At 38.9% G+C, this 22,815-nt stretch overlaps 1 protein-coding gene across 1 annotated transcript in view; it reads right to left on the reverse strand.

The window, feature by feature from the left end:
• The window catches only part of LOC307251697 (dolichyl-diphosphooligosaccharide--protein glycosyltransferase subunit TUSC3-like), a 75,309-nt gene that overhangs the window by 17,197 nt on the left and 35,297 nt on the right, over positions 1-22,815 (reverse strand). The window contains exons 2-6 of the mRNA XM_080029094.1: positions 20,290-20,459; positions 15,861-15,978; positions 13,187-13,327; positions 10,674-10,814; positions 10,223-10,312 (exon numbers count right to left, since the gene is read on the reverse strand). Of these exons, the coding sequence (XP_079885220.1) occupies positions 10,223-10,312; positions 10,674-10,814; positions 13,187-13,327; positions 15,861-15,978; positions 20,290-20,459 (660 nt within the window). The remainder of the gene's footprint in view (positions 1-10,222; positions 10,313-10,673; positions 10,815-13,186; positions 13,328-15,860; positions 15,979-20,289; positions 20,460-22,815) is intronic.

A 22,815-nucleotide genomic window follows, 5' to 3' on the forward strand; every position in this document is an offset into this window, starting at 1 on the left:
TTAACTTCAATGACAATTCAAAAAATAAATCTGTGAAGGCATCTATATAACAAAAAGACAAAGACAGCTTCCAATGGTTCTGCCACTGCACAGTTGTTGAAACACAAGGAAAGAGAACTTTGCCTCAACTGACCCCACTATGTGAGGCTAAAACAGCTTGTGTGTGTGTGTGTGTGTGTGTGTGTGTGTGTGTGTGTGTGTGTGTGTGTGTGTGTGTGTGTGTGTGTAGGGAAGCACTTCATTATAGACACTTTAAAATGTTGAGTAATTCACAGTATTTATTTGAAAAACTAGAGTGAGACAGGTCTTAAAGCACATCTTTAAGAATAGTACTATCTGATGTTTGGGTATATACTGTATATATTACACCAGTGTTTCCCCTAGAATTGTTTTTAGGCCCGGTGGTAAAAGCTGATAAAGAGTATGCGCGCGGCGTGCGTACCAAATTTGTAGTAGAAATTGACCAAAACTAACCGTATTATGGATGAGCCTCTTTTGACAGCCCGCTACAAATCAGGGCATAGGGTTATGCCTTCACATTCGGTACGTTTGTACATTTTGTGTTTCCCTCAGGATTTTTTGAGACTGCTGGGGGAGAATGGACCTTCTAGTGGGGTCTTGGGGCATGCCCCTGCGGAAGAAAACCTTTACCTTTTTAAAGTTAAATGCATCAAACTGGTGCACTTTGAGAAGCTAAATCTGATTTTATTTTTTTTGCTCTGTAAACAGCTGTCATATGTCCTGCCTAAAACAATTTTATGGAATAATTTGGAGACACAAGCCATATAAACTATTGAAGAAAAACACATAGATATGAAAATAAAATACAATAAACACGAAGACCTAATATAGACAGGTATATCCTGTCTAGTATTAATTTCTGGAATAATATGGATCATGAAACATTTTCTTTAATTTATCAAATATTAATTTAAAATAAATGAATTAACCTAGGCTACACATCATGATTAGCCTATCAATCAAAATGTGTGCAAAATAAGCAACATTTTGTATTCTGACCCATTATATTTCATGTAGCCTAGTTCTCAATTTAAAACATAAAAATAAAGTAGCATTGAAAATACCAAAAAATAAAGCTTGTAGGGCTACTATAGCCTGCTGTTCAAGATAACTTGCTGCGCTGTCTCAGCTGTTGATACAGATTGGTTGCCATGGCGACGTAGCAACTTTAACTTTTTTTGCTCATCACTTTTTCCTGTTCAACTCCCTGTTACTGAGTCCTAAATATCTCCAGTGTAGCCTATGCCATGGACCTATAAAGGAAGGTTCTTTCTCGTCAGTTTCCCTGTTTGACATGTGCGCTCCGAATGCACACGTGCATCGCGCGGCGTAGCGCAGACTAAAAAAAAAAAAAAAAAAAAAAGATTAATATATATTTTTTTTTTTTTTTTTTACTTTTTTTTTTTTTTTTTGGGGCAGCTGTTGGCCTGGCGGGGGGTCCCGTTGGCCTGGCGGGCCCGCCAGGCCTGTATAATGGTAGGGGAAACACTGTTACACTCAATAATGAGATTATCCCTACAGGAGGCTTTGAAGAAAAGATATGGTAAAAGGTTAGCTCAATTAAAAAAAAATCTAAATATCAAAGTTAGAAGTCTAAAGGATATGTCTAGACCTTTTCCATACAGCTCCCCTGAGGATCATTTACTATAGTTGTAATGTTATTTTATGTAAGCTCTTATAGGATCAAGATCTTGTGAATATACTTGTTTACTTTCTTTCTAATAGATGAAAGAAAATGCGAACAGCCCAGTAAGCCTATGTGTTTGTGCACTCATATGAATACATTGACATTAAAAAGCCATGCTAATATAAGACCTGCACAAAACAGCCCATGTGTCAGACTTTTAAGAAGATTATGTGTCTACAGCAATGCAGCTATAATTATATTCATACAAATATACAGAGAGAGAGAGAGAGAGAGAGAGAGAGAGAGAGAGAGAGAGAGAGCGAGAGAGAGAGAGAAATGCCAAGTGTCTCACATGTTAATCATTGTATTCAAATGAGGTTGGGATCAGGCTTTGACAAGCGGCTATGAAGGTTTCCTCAATGTGCCACATCCTAGTGTGCTACATTTTATAGAAAACGTGCATTAAAGTATTGAGAGTACCAATAACAATGAAATAGTTGGCATCAATGGCAAGTATTGTGAACACTGATAACACAAAGTATATGTGCAAAGAGCATACGATGTCCCCTCTTCTCTCAACTCGACCATTCTCTTGCAAACCAAACCATAGTGTTAGCTGTTAATAGCTGTGGGCCACATAACCTTTACAACAAGCTATATTCTTCCTTTTCCATCCTGTATCATGTACTTGTGTGTTTAGTGTGTGGCAATGTGTGTTTGTGTGCGTTTTGTTTGATAAAGGTCAGAAGAGGGATAAATGAAAAGTCACCAAAGCATTAAAGAACAGAGCGAAGAAAGAGTAAGTAACGGAGGAACGGAGATGGAGTGGAAATTTGCTTCATTTATATACACAGAGGATACGTTTGAATGAGTGTGTTGTTGTTTAAGGGTATAATGACAGGCGACATAGGAGGTCAACCGTGCAAGGTACACTGGGTAAGAGTGCAAGTTAAATGCCTACACCACAAGAGTCAATTCAAGCAATAAAAAAAACCTTGAGTTTAAAAAAAAATGGCAATCAGTAAAATGAGGTTGCATCTACTTCCTAAATAGACTTAAGTAATAGTAACAGGATACAGGATTCCATCTGTTTGCAATGAGCTGTAAAACCAAAATGAGCACACACACACACACACACTTATTCAGGCTGCAGGAAAGGACAAACTAAACACTCTCTTATTATCGCTGCTGAGGTGCCCTTTGAGCAAGTTAATCCAATGAACCTTCTTAGTGGACCAATGCACAAGTTGTACAGGGCATTATCCAGGTGGGTGCACAAGAGAGAGCGAATGACTTTCCAAGTCCTGCAGTCTATAGGCCTTAGTAACACCAGCATTTAAAATGGTGCGGAATCTATTGATTCTAATGTAATTAGTGTAATTTGCGAAGGGCAAAGTAAAACTACCATAATTATACTGACAACACACGGATGTATGAAGATGATCACATGCACTGAGAAGGTGCATTGAAGAAATCAGTGATTGAATGTGTCACAATTACCTATAGATAAAACCCAAAAAACAACTGTAGCCAAAAATAAGAACATAAATGGTAAATCTTCCAGAAGACCTTTAAATGTGAGACTATTAAATTCTACTCTTTTAAGATCCTTTTCTTGTGAATGTATGTTTCATATTGGCTTGAGTTTCTATAAAACCTCTTTTGATGCCTTTTATGTCTCATGTACAGCACTTTGCATCTTGATGTTGAAATTGCTACACAAATAAACTTGTTAATTTTGTTAGTTTAATTTGCGCTTTTGACCAATAGCAGGCTGTCACCTTTAAAGTAATGGAGAGCTGGAAAGCCCAAAAAGAGAGAGCTATTGTAGTGTATTAGCAGTGTTGCTCTATTCACTTGCTAATCAACAGTCACTTTTCAGTAACTTTATTGAATGAAAAGGCCCAGTCAAAACCCCAAAAATTTCCAGAGAGATGTCTAGTGCCAGCCTGACTGACTATCTTGTTGGCCGTTGGCTCACCAAATAAAGTATTTGACCAAATAGCCCTGTGAGGAGTAACTTAGTCATCAATGTTCAAGAATAACATATTTTACTGCCAGGCCTTGAAACAGATGGAATCTAAACTGCACATTAGTAAAAGTCATTTTAACTTTCGGTTTGCATTTTGATCACATATTTTCTTCTATCTTTTCTTTGCACATGATTCTCTTCTCTCTCGTCTCCAGGATATACAGTATGCATTTCATTTATGGTTCTTAATTACAGATTTCATCAAATCTGTAATGCAAAAAAAGGGGGTAAAAACACTAAGTGTGGCTGTGAGTGTTTGGGGTTTGAGTGTTTAAGTGTGGACAGAGAAAGGAATGGTCGATGTCTACTGGTCTGAACAAATATTCAGCCTAAAGGACCATTTATTTCACTGCCTCACTACACTGTTCAATTCTCTCCATATCGCCTCAAAACACACGCAAACACAAAAGCATTCCCCCACTCAAATTGCGCACGCATGCACACACACACACACACGCACGCACACACAAAGAGGAGTGCAGCAGGTACAGTGAATAATAAAGTAACCCTCACACCCACACCCTCTGTTCTCTGAAGGCCAAGAGTCAACTATTTGCAGCGAGCCAAAAAAAAAATGACAGCAGCGTTTTTTTTTTAATAATAAAGGTTATCAGTAATGCAGAGGGCCGACGCCAGCAGATGCCAAAATCCATCAATCAATCATGTGAAATCAGCTGGAAATGTCATCAGCCAATAGTGTGGAAATAACAAAGTGCTTGGTCATAGTAAAAACCCAACAGGAATCACTGTCTAAAAGGCTGCACAAAAGGTACCTATTACTGCCCTTAGAGCCACTTTCTTCCAGACTAAAAAGTTATAGTTTTTTATTTATATAACTTTTTTAACACACAGTTCCGACACTATTTATTTCTAAACTCATAGGGGGAAACTCTTCTCCTCATTGAGGTTCTATGTCAACGGAAAAAAACAAACAAACACTGTATTTATAGGCAAAACGTCTCCAGGCAGCCTATAGAGCAAGTGTACGTTCAAAACCAATACAGATAAAATGCAGCCTCACCCTCACTAACTATACAGCCTATTCTTAAGTTGCATTAGGACTGTTTCAATGGGTAAAATAGACCTTTTTAAATGTTATTTTATGTATCATTATTTTTCTATGGCCAGTTATGTTGAGCAGCTTCTCTCGACATATAGCTGATGTGCACAGGCACACAGACATCAGGAAAACCATATCACTATATTATATATGTGTTCATACCTCAGATTTAGAATATTTAAAGCAACAAAAAAAAAAAAAAAAAAAGAAAAAAAAAGGGGGCTGGCAGTATTTTCTTGGCTGCACAGTGAGCCGCTCAGTACGATTTCATCTGCTCGGTTGTGCCATCCGTCAGTTGACAAATCCTTTCAATATAGTCTATCTGGCCTAGCTCGCTCATCATTTTAAAGGAATTACACTGTCTGGGAAGAGAGGGAGATTACAGAGAGGGGGGGGGGGGTTAGAGAGAGTAACATGAAAAGAGAAGAGGAAAGAGAAAAGGAAAGATAAGACAGGTATATTTTTCAATATTTTCTGCCCAGTTCAAGCTGTTCACTGTCGGGGGAGAAAAAGTGGGGATTTAAAGAGAGGAATGCAGGACGAAGGTGGAAAATATGTGCATGGGGGGAGTAAATAAGAAAGAGATTAAGGCAATTAAATCAGGATCTAATGTTGCTTTCACAGGTGCCATTTTGGTTTTTCAATGTTTTTGTCCAGAACTATTTGTAAACATGAGGGGGCAGGGTAAGAGAAACCATTATCAAGACAATCCATGAGTCTAGAAAGAGTCACTGTCACCAACTGCTGCTGCCTAATTGCTAAAACATATAATTTAATTAACAGCTAATTTTGTTGTTTAATTGCAGTATGACATACATTGATTCAGACATTCATGGCAGGCCATAGCTTTTCCACATGTGTTTTAATTTCATCCCCCACTTGCCTACATTGCCTTGTAAGACAACAAAATATTAAAATAAACAAGAACACATACAGTAAGTGACAGGAAGTAAGACTTTAAGAGTTTAAAATTGTGTGGTTTTATAGTATTTAGGCAGCTGAGTGGTAGTGAATATGGTTTATTATGTATTAAGGGTTAAACATTGTCAACATTTCTGTAACTGATACTTAATACTTTAAAACCTTTTATTGGAGTCTTTTCACTTTTGATAAGTTAGCAAACTATGATCTCTTCATTTTTTGGGTATACTAGAAGTTTCCCAACTTTAACAGGGCATACAATGAGCCTCTTGCCAGCTATTCAGCCCCTAACTGGCACCATTTGTTTTCTGCATACTCAGTTATACATCTTTTATGACCTGTTCACCTTTGCATTCAAAATCAGATGCCGATGGCTATTTCTCCCAACAGTTACGGAATTAATTTCTGTCTTTATCTAAAATGCTGTTTCAACACTTCGTTGTGGCAGAGCTTAACTGCTACCGTCATCGCTTAGCACCGCTCATACAAAAGCCAAGAACAAGAGAGGAAGCAGAGGCAGGCAGGTAGGACTGTTTCAAACTAGCTGAGTGCACTTCTTTCTGATGGACACTGTAACATGGTATGAGGAGAGACAGAGATTTGTGGCAAAGATAGAGCGAGAAGGGAGGGTATGGAGGAGAAAAGAAAGCAGTAGAAGGCAAAGAAGGAGAAAGAATGAACTGATGAACACAGGGAGAAGGGAAGCAAGCGAGGGTAGAAGATGGGAGGGAATAAGTGTCAAATGGAAGAAAGAGTTGTGGAATGCATGGAATAATAATAATAATAATAATAATAATAATAATAATAATAATAATAATAATAATAATAATAATAATAATAATAATAATAATAATAATAATAATAATAATAATAATAATAATAATAATAATAATAATAATAATAATAATAATAATAATAATTGATAGGTTTTATATAGCACTTTATTGCCTAGGCACTCAGAGACGCTTTACAGGGTTCCTGGTTCAATTCGTTCACACACAGTCAAGGAAGGAAGAAAGAATGGAGACTGAATAAAAAGAAGGACATTAAAGTGAAAGTGAAAAGCTAAGCACATGCTGTCAGCAAAAAAACACACTGCATCCATTCGGTTCAACAATGATTCATACAATTTATCAGGAATAGCAAAGAAAGCAGTCTTACATGCCTCCCAGAGTTCATCAAGATTCTTCGGTTTGGTCTTCCTGGAGCACCTTGATCTTCTTCGCCTTGAGGAACTTTGATGTAGAGATGGATTTCTCAGATGAATCTTCGGTTGAATTACATCGCATGGTTGCTCCATCGCATACTTCCATCTCTACATCAAAGTTCCTCAAGGCGAAGAAGATCAAGGTGCTCCAGGACTGGCCAGCCCAGTCACCAGACAGACATGAACATCATTGGGCATGTCTGGGGTTCAATGAAAGAGGAAGCATGGAAGACCAAACCAAAGAATCTTGATGAACTCTGGGAGGCATGTAAGACTGCTTTCTTTGCTATTCCTGATGACTTCATCAATAAATTGTATGAATCATTGTCGAACCGCATGGATGCCTGTCCTTCAAGCGCATGGAAGTCATGCAGGATATTAAATATGGATCTCACAGCACCACTACTTAATTCACTGATGTTATGCAACATATTTTTGTATTTGAAGTAAATTATTTGTTTAATTTTCACATTACTCTCTGTAGGCGACAACACTTTTGTCCTGCCAACATCTGACCTTTCTGTGTTCATTAAATTATCAATATTTCTGAAGTGAAGCCAATTTATTTAGTATATTAAACATAATTTGGGAGGGTTTTAGCTTTTCATATGAGCCAAGTCAGTTTATAAGCTGTTGTTTCAAGACTTTTGAAACGTGACAAGACTTTTGTCCGGGACTGTAATGACAGGTTGTGTTGCGCCGCGCCTCCCATGACCAGGGGCAGTGCCCACCTTGACTAAGCCATTTTCTGGGGGAAACACTGTTATGTGTAGTCTATTTTATGGATATGGTGCCATGGAGACCTGCCGTTGTATGGTTGATTGTTAAATATATTGAAAATATTAAAGTTGCAGTGTGGAAAATCTCACTAGTATGCTGACCAAAGACTGTAAAGGCTATAAAAGATACATATATCTGCTACTTCCCTCCACCAGCCTGTGTTACAAAAAAAATACAAATTAGACGTTCATTTAAAATATATTATCGAATTATTTGAACTTTTTTTTGGGCATTTTTATGCTTTATTGATAGTGTAGAGACAGAGTTGAAATGGGGCAGAGAGGGGAGTGAGATGCAGAGAACGACCGCGGGCTGGAATCGAACCCGGGTCCGCTGCTGGCCGAGGCCCATGGGGGGGACGCCCTTCCAACTGAGCCAAGGGCGCCCCCTAATTATTTGAACTTTGACCTAGTTGGCCGCTGCCCTTTTTATCTATGAGCGCAAGTTCCGGTGATATCAGCTGTAGTAGGCTACGTGATGTTACCAGAGTGAGGCAAACTAAAAGCGGCACCAAGTGCAGGAGGGAGAGAGAGATGGAGGAAGAATAGATTGTGTTCCTAATAACTCTATAGGCTACCACAACATTAGCGCAATTTCGGAAGGAAATGTAATGCTTGGCATAATGCTAACGTTAGCTTAGCTCAGCTGTTTGTTTACAACCAGCGCTGCTATTCAGCCATCATCAACCGTGACTTGCTTGCATCATGGGAATACGCGGTCAATAATGGATATAATATGGACACAAAAGACTATCATTATTGGATCTTTGTATGGATTTATAAATCGCCGAAAAGATGAACGTTCCTGGATGAATTGATAAGCTCCTGTATGGGTTACGATGGCGCAGAGGACAGCTGATTTGGAACGGAAAAACAGCTGTTTGCCTCCACGGGGAAAAAGTAAGGACTCCGACTTTACTACCGTTCAAAAGTTATTAAAGCATCAACAAACTACGCAGCTTGCTGTCTCGGCTCACACACTCGGTTCCAGTGAGTACATTGGCATTATTAATGTTGGTTTGATGGTGTGTTTTTCTGGAACGAATATCCGAATATTCGCTCGGAAAAACCAACGAATACTCGAAGCCTGAAAAATGGCATTCGGGCCAGCCCTACCGATGATCCGCTCCACAGTTCACTTGCAAGCGGCCCGAGATCACCTCTTTCAAGCGGAGCTGAGTCCGGTTGTAAAGGAGCACCAGAGTGTCCGATTGTGTTTAAACCAAGCCAAATACATCGCACAAACGGCACAAACGCTCCAGGGTTCAATTCAACCGTACTGAAAAAGGCTGGTGTGAACACGACCTAAGACAATATTTAGATGCAAAAACAAGTGACACCTCTTGTTATGCGTCTAACGCCATGCATTCAAGTTCATTAGGATTAAAGTACATGGCATTTTTCATTTCCCAGCAATAGCATCAGCAACAGTAGCGGCTGGTTCTAATGGAAAAAGGTTGCAAGAGAAGGGAAGTGGAGAGAAAGAAAAGGTGAAGGCTGGGTGCTACATCTCAGAGCTACAAAGGATGAGGGTTAAACCTATTTGTTGTGGAACAGCCTTAGAAATGACAGAGAGCCAACAGAGCATGACAATTACAAGTGCCTTTTACACGGAACAAGAGCAAGGGAGCGTATATAGGAATAGAAGCCAGGAAAGGACAAGACTGAAAAAAAAAATGTCCTTTACTTTTGACTTTATGAAAGTGTTTGTGCACTGCTCTCGGTTTGTGTATTCTCAAGAGGGTGCTGGCTAAAGGGAAGCCTCTGCATGCGCTGAATTGACTTTTCCAATAACAACTACACCACCTTGTATATTTGTACATTACTAACTGCGAAAGAAGATGGCGTTTATGCAAATGCACACATGGCACATACCAGACAATATAAAACGGCACACATAATCACATGTTTTAAAAAAAGATACCGTTGCTCTCCTTCCGCTCTATTCTTTACTTGCACTCTTCCTATCTCCTTCCCTAATTTTTTCAAGTTTTGTCAATTTTTATTCTAATTTCACACTTGAATGAACAAACCTAAGTGATGACCAGCAAAACGATATCTGCAAATGCAGTGTGTGTGAGAGTTTGCACACCTCATGCAGGGTTTCCCCCAGAAAAGTTGTTAGGCATTGAGCCAAGTATCTTTTGAGGGAGGCTGGTGACACACAGGCGTATACTTTTTAACGGGGCCCAGCACTGGTCAGCAGGGTCACGGAGAGTGATTGTCTCCCCACAACCGCAGGATTAATTTATACGTCAATACAGGAGTGAAGTGTGTAATAAAGTAAGCCCAGTAGCACACTCAATATCCACGTGCTGACCTGACAGCAGGTAGTCATTTTAAAGACTAGTGCATCTAACTCAGGGCCAACAGCTTTACAGGTATTCCTATTGTAGATCTAATACAGCCTCACTCACTACTCTAAATGAAGTTATCTTATCCACTTCAAATATTGTTCTTGCTGATTACACATATACCATACCAGTAGATGAAAGGTAGGATGAAAGAACACAAGTGGAAGGATACAATGTGCAATACAATATTGTATATAATAAACAAATGATATAACTCATACCACTTGTCCATTCTGGGGGTTCTTGTGGGCGTAGGGAGGACCTCTGATGTGATTCCACATCTGACCAGATGTCATCGCAAAAACAACACACTATCACAGAGTGAGAGAGAGAGAGAGACAGGAGAGAATGTGGATGAGACATCATACCGACAAAGTGTAAAGGGTTATTTAACTGAGACAGAAATTTATTCATTTCAACACATGACTCACAGAACTAAAAAGTCCTGTTCAAACAGGCAGAAAATTGCACTAAGGTGAGATTACTCCACTCAACTCCTTTCTGGTGCAGTTTCACTTGATTTATGTCCACGGCTTGTGAAGGTGGATATTGTTGGCAGAGCATATATTTAACTTCTTGCAGGGGATAAAAAGCCTCCCACCTAAAACCCAATGTGCGTGTGTGTGTGTGTGTGTGTGTGTGTGTGTGTGTGTCATTGTGTATGTGTCATACCAGTGCAGCCATGGCCCATCCAGTCTTGTTGTATATGAATTCCAAGTTGTTCCTCCTCAGATACAGCAGCCCTCCAACCAGAGACACCAGCAGAGCCAAAGCGATAGTCCCCGAATAGTTAGGAGGACGGAAGACACGGATCTAAGGATGGAGAGAATGAGGGAGGGAGAGGAAGAGAGAGGGAGATCGAGATAGAGTAACAGTTCCTTTAGTTTTCTGTTCTTTTAGGTTTCAGGGGGGTGAAACCTATCCCCAAAAGAATAGTGGTGATAAAATAATGGTGTATTACCGTTCATTTTACATTTAGTGTATAAACACAAATTATATAATTATTCTATAAAAGACAGCTTAAAGAATTGGGAAATCTTAATGAAAAAAAGGTTTTTCGGGTAATGTCCGTATTCTGAACTGAACACTGGCAGTGTTGATTAAGGGTGCCCTTCAGCAAACGTGAATAACAATAATAATTGTTGCATTGTTCACAGGCCTTTTTTAATGAATTGTGTATATTGACACATGCTCCATCCCATTTTCACAAGAAATATTTGTCAAATGTTTTTAAATCCCTGAACTATTCTCCCATTGGATCATGTTCAATCAGTGGTGAGATGCACCATAATGGGAAGATTATCAGAACTATTACTTCCATATGTTTCCATTCTTTTTTTCTCCTCCTTTCTGCCTTTGTGTTTGTGTTTGTGTGTGTGTGTGTGTGTAACACCAAGAAGCCAAATAGAACACCTGCTGTGTTTGCTATTAACAGATGCAAGGGGTAAAATGGCCCAAAAAACAGAACAAGAATGTGTCACGAAAAACTGACTGTGTCAACATTGGAAATCTATGCACCATCTGCTGCTTTTAAGTGTTAATGGATCAAAACTTAAGCATGCTTAATTAAGCAAGAAATACTGAAATACAAATATACTTTGTCAAAAGATCTGTCACATACTGTTCGCATCTGCAACCTAGCCTCCAGCCTAAATGGTGTATTATATGTGTGAGATAAAACTAGACTGAAGATGCACCTCTTTCAAATATAAAATGTATAAACAGTACCGTCAAAAAGTAGGGTGCTGTACTTTTGTTTGACTCACTTTAAAGACTTAAATACAAATTATTTATTTTTGACAGAACTAAAGCCATGTTTTTTTTATAACATCAAAATTAGCATTATCTACATCTGTCATTTTTTCGGTTTTAATTTTAGTTGAGGAAAATATGTATAGGTACAGTGAGCTCTAACAATGTAAATCTAGTATCTCATAATATATCAAGTCATTCTAAGTTTATTTTCTTGTAAATCTGTGAATCATACGGAACAGAAAAAGAAAATAAACCAAGGAACTCTCAGTACAAGCTTCTGAGAGGCAGCCTTAACAATCAAGAGATCCATCAACAACAGTATCATCAAGAGGCTTGGACTATGTGTAACAGCCCTTGGGTGACGAAGATGATATTTTAGTCTGACTGTCGAAGGTTCGATCTGGTGCCAAGTGCTTCCAAGCAAGGTCATCCTACAAACACTTGTATATGTAACATCCTGCACTTCAAAGTTGAAGAAAACTGTCAACATTGTATTTGCCCGTGCAAGGGGCCAAGGGTGCATTCACACCTATCCTGTTTTGTCCAAAGAAACTTGTTTGCCTGTTGGTTTGGCATTGCAATCATATATAACATAGTAAAACTCATAATGGACAGTTTAAAAAAAAAAAGCTAAAAAGTTTAAAAATGGATGCAGCAGAACCAGAGATTTCTTCTTCTTCTTCTTTACTTCATACATTCTACTTCCTTTGAAAATGTGGCATCCACATTACCCACATTACAACACTGTTTCTTAACTTGTTGATGGTAGTGGCTTATGTAGCATTGAGCTGCTGACCTCAAACATAATATAAGATAAGATTAGGCCACACAAGTCTGGTAGGCTCAGTTCTTCCAAACCCACACCCCTGGATATTTGTTGTTTTCAAACTTTTCTTCACCCACAACCAGTGTTACCTCAAATTACATCCGTTGACGTAATTCTTCAGACTTCACACAGTTCTTTCTGGATTCACAAGAGGCTTTGTACAACTTTTTTCTTCTTTCTCATATGCACACAGTAGTCCCCAAGGCCTGTAAACATACTTTGATGTGTAAAATTGGTTGCGCTCTGCTTTAATGCTGGTGTGAAAGCTGTCAATCAAACACAGGTATGGACTACTCAACCCTTACCTAAAACCCCTGGAAAGGTGGGTCTCTGACCTCTAAACAATCATAACTGATCTGTTTAAGCAGTGTACAAATGTGTACAAGATCTACACTGATGAGCAACACCACACTGGGTTGTCTTTAAGGATTTTTTTTCTAAATTGGTTTAATCTAGGTGAAACAATTAGATAGATTTAGTCTCCAATAGATCATACCACTATCAACTGACTTGAGGTTGCATGAACAACTTGTACATTTTTGCATAACGTCTAGACGTTTCTTGCTACTGTTTGTGTGTATGTGAAAGTCATTGTCAGTAGTACCTGAACATCCGTGCGGTCAGCAATCCACTTGGCCAGTTGCTCCGAAGCAAAGCCGATCCGTTGCAGGTCAAACGTATCCGCCCTCTTTGGCTTTCCCTTGGCTGGGAAATGCATGAAGGTCGGAGCGCTGTTCATGTTCAACTGGGGAAAATAGTTAGGGCATTGTCAAGTTCATGTCACATTATAACAAATAAAGTAATACATCATCGGAATATAAAGATACATAATCACGTGTGATACCTTATTTAAAACAGATTGCCCCTCCTGACATACATTAAACTAAACATTTTATGATACTAGAGATATTATGGGAAATCATAATGTGATACAGGGGACATATTATAATATATTATTATAGAGTTATTCAGTTGTCGAAAATGCCTCGCTCAAATATGTGTGGCTTTACATTTGCAATAAGCAGCTGTACGTATACGAAAACCCCAAAGTATCAGGCACTTAATATTAAATGACTTTGCACAGGTGCTCTCAATGATCATTTCATATAAGAAACTGCACCAGTGTATTGGGTTTCTACCATTCTATGTTCTTCTCTGTGAGTGTGTAATAATCTGATTACAAGCCAGCCAGTGAATATGTTTTGGCTATCACAGTTAATATTTGGATAGAGAGAACAAGCATCTCCAATAACCATCTAAGCTAAATAAGTCTCCCTCCCTCCACGTTTCACACATATTGAACTCCAAATCCCAGGGCACCATGCAATTATCTACAACAATAAAGCCCCCACTGTCTTTTGTCTCATTTCCTGTTATTCCCAAGACACCTGAAGAAAAATGGAGAGGCGAGGAATAATAAAGAAATGAGGTTGAAGGCGAATTTTATGCACGTGTGCATACAACCATGTGCATACCATTGTAAGACTATGGGCACAGACATATGAATAAACACAAGTACAAACATTTGAATGCATTAATCAGTCATGCACTCCACTAAAACAATATAAAAAGGAACAAGAAGTAAAGCTACACTATTTATAACCGAGTACAGCTATTTAAAGTTCTTAAAGTATATGGTGTAGTAAAATAGGAAAAGGACAACAGGGAATCTACTTGTGTATTTTGTATCAGTTTCTGTATTTACGTAAAGGTGCCTGCAGGTGACAGCTGACAACTGGAGTTGCATGAATAGTTTGAACTTATCTAGCACTTCTGATATCACAGAAGCTGTACGAGCAAAAGACACGGAGGATCAAAGTTTTGAGGTTTCAAGAATATCTGTGAAGTGAATCAAACCCTTTATGCTTTAATTCAAAGTGTACTGGGGATTGGCAAGATGGATAGACTCCAGATATTTGTTATTTATTTTCTTGAAGAAAATCGCCCCTCAGATCTTTATATTTGTCACAGTTTAATAGGAAGTGAGATGCTGTCTCAACATCTCTGCTATGACAGTGAACACAGCCTGGACTCCCTAGATCTCCTGTTCTGCCCGTTTGTATTGCCAGGCTGTATCCACTCCGTCTGCACATTCTCCATTATTTTGAAAATCGTTTAAAGCACATATTGTATGTGTCAAGCAGGAGTTGAGCATCAAGTATAAAAATATGTTTGGGTAAAAATGAAACCTACCAACCCACATACACATTAAATGAGCAGGGAGTATACAATTTAAACTGAATTCCGGAATTTGAACCAAGTCTTTAAAAATATTGCATGATATGGATTATTAAAACCTTTAAAAAGGGACCTTTTGTAGAGCATTGCATCTTATAATGTCATTTAATTTGCTTTTTATGTTTTGCTTGTATGCTTGCTTGTGTCTGTGTTTGTCCATGTATTTCACTGTGTGCTGCGTTAATGTGTATAAATACCCAGTCCATTTGGCAACCTGTTTCTACTGGAAATAAGAGAGTGGATTAATCGAATGAAGAAAGGGAGAAAGTGAAGGCAAGAAGGAAAGAATAAGCGGCAGGAGAGAGGAGAGCTATAGGATTGGACATAATGAGAAATAAAACAAGGTTAAAGGTAAATACAATGAAAAAGAAAGAAGGGTCAAGGAGGTGAGGATGGAGGGATGGAATTGTGAAAGACTGCAGGTCACTGATGGACACTCATCACCTCCTCTAGGAAAGAAGGAGGGGAAGAATGAAGGGAGAAAAGACCCTTATTTGAAAGTGATTGCTTTGTTTTCCTCCAGAATCTCTAAAACAATTTTATTTGTATTTATTTTCTCCTTTCAATCCAGAGCAACCCACGGAGGGAGTTTTACTACCTACTGAGGAGCACATTACCTTCAACATTCTAGTAGGTCATATTCTAAAAGTAATCCTAGAACCAACACAATGGTAATTAGCTTTTAGTCTACAATGTGTTTTTCAATCTTGTCTTTTATCTTTGTCACAGAAATGTTGTTCACAGAAAATAAAAATACTCAAATGGATAAGGAATGTTTTGATCGACCATATTGGAAGTCAAGAGATTTCGAACTCAAGCTGCTGCAGTTGCAACACTGGTCAGTGGTGTTTTCTGTAGATGTCACACTACTGTGTGCATAAACGTCATGGGTGGGCTCATAATAACGGACCCATATAAGGTACAAGAGAGAAAAGGAGTGCTATATGCAAGCAGATGGATGAGTAGAGAATGGAAGATGTAAAATACAAGGATACAAAGGTCCAACTTGAAGCTTTGGTTAACTCGAAATAACTTGTTACCTGTTGGAAAACATCAGCTCCCTCGTCGTAGTCCACGACCGTGAAGAAAAGCTTGTTGGAGAATGCAGACGAGTAACGCCAGGAGTTAGCCAGGACCTGGTACTCCTCATTGGCCTGCCTAGAAGATGGTGATGAGAAAGAGAGAAGGAATGAGAAACAAAGTCATCACAAAAATATAGAACACATATTACATGTAGGCAAACAGGACTGCTTAACACTTCATCTTAGATTTACATACTCAAGCACCGTGACGATCACATGAACACGACTTAAGTTCATCTTTTCCGTGGCAAATAGATCACTTGTTTAGCAGCTACCACTAACATAAAACAAACATAATAAAACATCATTTACCTTAGTAACATACAATAGTTGTGCAGAAAATAACATATGTTTAACCCTTAAAAGGTATTAGCGTTTAGCCAGTAAATACTTGTCCTTGTATCATGTTTTGCAAACCTAGAGGTTGGTATCGTTCAGGGATGGGCATAATTAATCGATCATTGCTCGTTAAGAATATTGTCGATTACGTGAAATTGTTATCGATCATATAGCCGTTGTGTTGCGCAGTGTGAGTCCGGCAGCACAGCAATGAGTTTCACTATGTGGCAGCACCAAAGACTGTATGGGCAGCAATTAAACATCCTACCAGCAGGGGGAGATACTTAACTAGTAGTAGGAGACAACAGAACAGGCTCAGGCAGCAGCTGCCTTAATGTCAAAACATAAACAGGAAGAAGTTAAGGAGAAGTTTGGCTTTAGAAACGAAAATAACTAAGTTCATTAAGCATTGTGAAACCTTGTATAAGTACAACACTTAAACAAACCGAATTATGTACCACTTGTACATCGAAGCCTACATCCGACCCTGTGTGACGTTAGCACTGCTAGCATTAGCGGCTAACTTTAGCGTCTATGCTTTCCTACTTCACCTTCATCAAGAAACTAATTTGCACATTTTAGATGATGATTAGATGAAGTAACGTTAGGTCCTTTATCATTCAGAGAAACGTGCCGTGCCCTTATGCAGTCTTTGGCAGCATCTTAGGAGGCGCATATGTGTTTAAACTTGAAAGGTATCGTAGCATTGGCTCCTTGTTGGCTCATAGCCTCGGGCTTTAACCAGCGCCGCACTTTATTATTATTTTATTTTAAAAAGTTGCCTTGTCTTAATAGATTGTTGTTTGCCTAGAAGATCTTGGAATAAAGATGTAATTGAGTGAAAACCTCTTGTATACAGTCTATGGTAAAAACGCTATATTTTTTATTTATGTTGGCATTTTTTAATATGTAAAAAAAGATAACGATTACTCGATAATTGCTCGTTCATTTTCCCGATGATCGATCAATTGAATTTCTTAAAATGCCCATCCCTAGTATCGTTACTATCGCTATCATAAAAGGAATAAATGAATTAGTTAATTCATTCAACCTTTATATATACACTCGAGAGATCATTGAGGGTGACCCCTATAATTTCCAATGGCGTCGAGTCAAACAAAACAATGCAAAGTAAAACAACAACACAAAAACAAAAGCAAAGGAAAGACAACAACATATATTAGTGTATACAAAGTAACTTCCCACAGCGAGCTGATGGAAAGAGCTAAAACCATTGAAAAATTCAAATGTTGTTGAAAAACATTCAGTTTACTAAAAGCCCAGTCAGATAATGAAAAGGAGACTATGATTTAAAAGGGCTGCAACTTAAAATGACGTGTGTGGAAGTTAATACGGTTATTTAAAACAGTTGCAGGTGGAGTTTGGCAGATGAAGGATAGCATGTCTACATTAGTTAAAGCTGGGTATGAATGCGTTGATTCTATATTTGATATTGATTGAGTGGCATCAAAAATAGAAATAAATGGTGTGTACTCAAGATGTGTTCTTTACATTGTCAAACTCCAGCTGTCAAAGATGAGGGGGAGACACAGGGAAAGTAAAGGGAGTAAGAAAGGGAAACCTTAGTTGGCATTGTATCTCATTTCATCCCATACTGGTTCTCATGTGACAATACTACACTTTTGTTCCTCTCTTTTGTTAACTTTGTCATTTTATTTTCCCTTCTTTCAAACTGGCATAATTAAGGTGTTATTCTAACCAGGTGTTGTCAGGCCAGTCTATTCCCATATCCTCCTGCATGACAAGATAAAAACAACAAAACTAAAAAGGCAGACTCATATCTCTATCCCTTTATATTGACTTGAGCAATGTGTCTCTTTCTTGCTGCTAAACTTCACGTCAGAGATTGTGTCTTGTGTCAACTGCCTCCTGTGTTGGCTTTAATTAGTGGGAAATGGTCTGTCAGGATGTGTTGTGTGCGTTGATGTTACATTGTTATCTTTGCAGCTCGTGTGAGGATGGACTCTTTGAAGTGTCTACCGTTTTAAAAAAGTCAGTGGAGATGAAGTTGAAACTCAGGCCAGCAGACTGTCAGGGATTACAGTGGCCCTACGAACACCACTTTACTGGAGATGATAAGGTGTCACTGAGATAGGCTTTTAACTGTCACGATAGTCTGTGTTATTTGTGTATTTTTATTGTGTACTTAGCGACTGACAACTATCCTTTAAATATATAGTATACTGTATATAATTTTTTTTTACTGATGGGGGTTGCAGGAGTTTCAAAATAAAATAGCTTATTATAAACCAATGTTGCTTGTTAGACACATTATCCACGCTATATTATGTTACCTTAAAATGTTTTGAATATTAAAAGTACACACAATATTGATGGACACCAAACCTAACATGTTGTTAAGCCCTTGTAGTTAATGATAATCAGTCTTCGGTTTGTTAATCCATGTCCCATCATATGTTTGACACATTGTGCCATCGATGACAGGCATCAATGTTGATTGACACAATTTAAGCATGCTTAATTTTGTCTCTTTTCCACTGAAAATGCAATAGTTAGAAAAGCAATTACAACGACTACTGTATGTTGTACACAACTGGGACAAAGCTTAAGAGTGATGGGAATGAGGACCCCAGTGATTAGCTGTCTTTTTCACTGCCTGATAGCATTAATGTAGATGCTCAGGTCACCATCTAACATCCATCTCTTACTCCAACTCCTCTCGCTCTGTTTTTCTAATTATGTGATGCTATCGCTAATGTTCAAAGAGATTGCCTGGAGAAAAACGAATGAGAAAGAGAGAGAAAAATAAAGAGAAAGAAAGAAGAGAATAAGTAGGCAGACAAAAACAGAAATACAGGGGAATGAGAATGGCTTGATATTAATGCATCCGGCAATATAATAGAAAAGGGCATTCTAGTTTCTTGTGTTTTTTTTGTATGTGTGTGTGTGTGTGCGTGTTTATTTGCCAGTATACATGTGTGTTCATATATTTTATGAAAACAATAGAGACCCAGAGACAAAGGGAGAGATAATTTTTCCACACTTAAAAAAATAGGACACAGTCCTGGTTTCCACGTCAATGCAGTTCTTGATACATGAATACACAACTCGAAATAGGTTTTACCAAATAGTAATACTTTTCAGAGAGAGACTCCCTGACACACTCTACACCAACAAGTGAATGGACAGTCCCAACAGCCAATAAGAACAGAGAATTGGAGCCTTGCTCTGATTGGTCAAAGTGTACAGCTCATGTTAACTTTGACCAATCAGAAATCACACACCCCAGCTTTAAAGAGTCTGCATACCCAATACTGTTTCACTGACTAATCCACAGTAGCTTTCAGGACCATGGACAGTGCTTAGAGTAGTCTTTATTTTGAAAACCAAATGGAGCTGCCCATGGTGCTGAAATGCTGGCCATGTCAGATAGTTAAACGAATGAATGATACAATAATTGATTCAGTTGGGGATTCATTTGAATTCTAACCTCATATTTAAAATCAAACATTTAGTAGTGTATTAGCATTTTGGGTTGGTGCTTGACCTTGCTTTGTATTCTGAGGCAAGTCTGATTTTGTAAATAAAAATTCAATTTAATGCTCCCTATATTTTTTAAACCTCTTCATGCATTCAAAGCTTTAAGTGGGCAAGTAGATAAGTGGGTCTTCTTGGCCCTATTTTGTGGAAATGTATTAATTTTTGTCAGCATGGCTGGCTGAAGGCCCTTTGATCTAAATGTCGACGTCACCCACAGGTTCTTGTTATAATGCTGTGTGTGTGTGTGTGTGTGTGCATGCATGTGTGTGTGTGTGCGTGCGTGTGACTTGACAGCTCACGGCGGCATGGACTGTAGGAGATGTTCAATGCACCAAGGTCAACTTGCAGGGGGACATGACAATCTCAGGTGGTAAATTGAAAAACAGAGGAATGTAGGAGCTATTCCAGATTGTGGCCTATACTAGGTGCATTTGACTTGAGAGTGTGGGTGTGTGAGTGTGAGTGTGGGTGTGTGAGTGTGAGTGTGAGTGTGAGTGTGAGTGCGTGTGTGTGTGTGTGAGTATACCTGCAGACGGAACACTGCCTTTGAGGCTGTAGAGCAGTAAACATGACGATGACAGAGTAGTTCCTGGGCGGGGCCTTGACGAAGCGACGGAACTTGTCCCCATTCATCCGGACCACTGAGCGGCGAGAGGACCACTCCATCATCTGGTCCACCTTCTCTGACAGAAGGTTCTGATGCACAGACAGGGGACAATGGCTTTCATTAAGATTTTTTTTTATTTATTTATTTTTTCACAAAAACTTTATTCCTGGGAGGCCAACAATGAAAGGCATTTTAAGTTAAAAAGAAAAATTATTGACTGTTCCTTCTTTCATTGAGGTAAGCTGTACAACGATGTATTTGATACCTCACAGTGACTTCGTAAGCCCTTTTCATTCAGAGCTACAGTCACAAACGACCCTGGAATAGAAGTTTGTTCAATAGACTGGGCTAAAGCAGCACCACAATCTCTGGACTTCCAGGCCATACACTCGTCAGTGGAGAAGATTTTTTTTTCCAAACCACAAATATAAAAGGTTTCATTGGGCATTAATGATTGTTGTTTGTGGGCTTTTAAAGCCGTCACCTTGTGCCGATTCGGATTTGTGAGGAGTCACATAAGGAGGATGGCATGAATTTGTAAAACCATTGACACACTGGCTGCTTTGAAAGTCCAAGGCCGATCCACAGCAGTGAATGGCGTCCAGTGTTGCTGGACACCATTCACTAGATCTAAATTAAAAAAGGATTGACTTCTGTCCTCTTTTGCTAAATCGGATACAAACAGAGAACCTTGAATAAAGTTAACCATTATTTACAGAAAAGAAGCTCTGACCTGGCAGTAGGTGTGTGCATGCATAGAATAGCCAAAGCTCTTGTGCCCTCGTGTATTGTTGATTAAATCTGGTCCAGCTTTGCTAAAAGGTCACAATAGAGCCAGCATCGGAACACAGCGCTAAAAGTAAACACACGGCATACGTGTCTACACAAACGAACCAGCTAGCGCCTTTGCAAGCTTTCTAAAGCTGAATTGCTTAGGATAGCAATAATACAGTGTTTGTTTACAAGTGTCCTTGTGTTATATTTGTGTGTGTGTGTGTGTGTGTGTGTGTGTGTGTGTGTGTGTGTGTGTGTGTGTGTGTGTGTGTGTGTGTGAATGGCTCTTAATCTACTGTAAGACTGTCAGTGTAAGTTCTCAGCAGGACGCGGCTTAGTTCCTGCTAGCATCATCTTTGGCTAACTTGAGCGGTGAGCTGTTAAGTGATGAAATACTGAGACTGCTGATAAAACACTTGTTGTTTTCCAACCACTTTTGATCTAACTGTACAGCAACAAAATCTGTACGAAAAGCACATTGCAATTCACACCATATAACTTTGATTGTTTTTTCTAATTCTCTTCTAAATAGAGTCTGTGTGCCGAGGGTTTTCATGAATTTTTCATTACAGGCTTTTGTCGACCATCTCTGCAACTTTAACAAATACAGAAAAACGATACATGTATTATCCTCCTTTTTTTTACTCAAGCCATTTCTATTAAACAGCAACCTTGCTGTAAATTGGAATGGCCGGGTGACACATAAAGGATTGCAACCCTGGTCAGAACAGAATGCCTGAAGTAGGCATGCCGCTGGCGTCTGGTGTTCATGACATATAGGATTAAAAATGATCTTCAATAGTGATAACATTAGTCAATGGTGATTAGTCTGTACAAGTAACTTACACATGTTCCCATGTTGTTGTTTACCACTACATTTATTATTTCTTTATTTGTATATAAAGTGTATACGTATCTAAAGTTATTATTATTCGCTAACTTAGCAGGATGAATTTCTCAACTAGGGTACAATATGCGTCACCCTTCTCTCACTCCAACATATGCATGGTAGTCACGTTCCGGCAATTTTTGCAAGACTGAAGTCTACCAGAGATAAGGGGGGTAACTTGACAGTGGCGCATCCTTGGCAGCTCCACGTACAGAATCTTTTCATCCTTCCTTTTCTCTCTCTCCTTCTTTCTAACCAGTATTTTGCTAGTATTAGATCAAGTAATAGCTAATTAATTAAAGCACTGCACCTCAGTCTTAAGCGGACACAAAATCTCGCACACATGAACGCGCATACGCACAAGTGCACACACACACACACACAAACACACACACACACACACACACACACACACACACGGCTGCAGACACTGAGTGTACTGCCTGAAGACAAAAAAAGAGAGGGAGACCGGGCGAGAAAGACAGACAGTAGTATGAAGTGTTTGTGCGGTATTGCTTGTTCACACCAGACATCACACAATTCAGCACTAATGGGCCATGTTTAATGAGGGAGGAGATTCACTGAGAAACAACACAAAAGGATTGCACCACTAACACACACACACACACACACACACACACACACACAAACCCCATAGGAGCTGCAAAGTGCTATTTGTACACCTTTGCTTTTTTGTCTTGAATTTATCTACCAAGTTTTTGCCCGAGTGCATTCGGCCCCAAAAGGATAGCTGTCAGTCCTGGATGCCAATCATACTGGCG

Source organism: Ammodytes marinus, assembly GCF_949987685.1.
Source record: "Ammodytes marinus genome assembly, chromosome: 6".
Classification (NCBI taxonomy): Eukaryota; Metazoa; Chordata; class Actinopteri; order Uranoscopiformes; family Ammodytidae; genus Ammodytes; species Ammodytes marinus.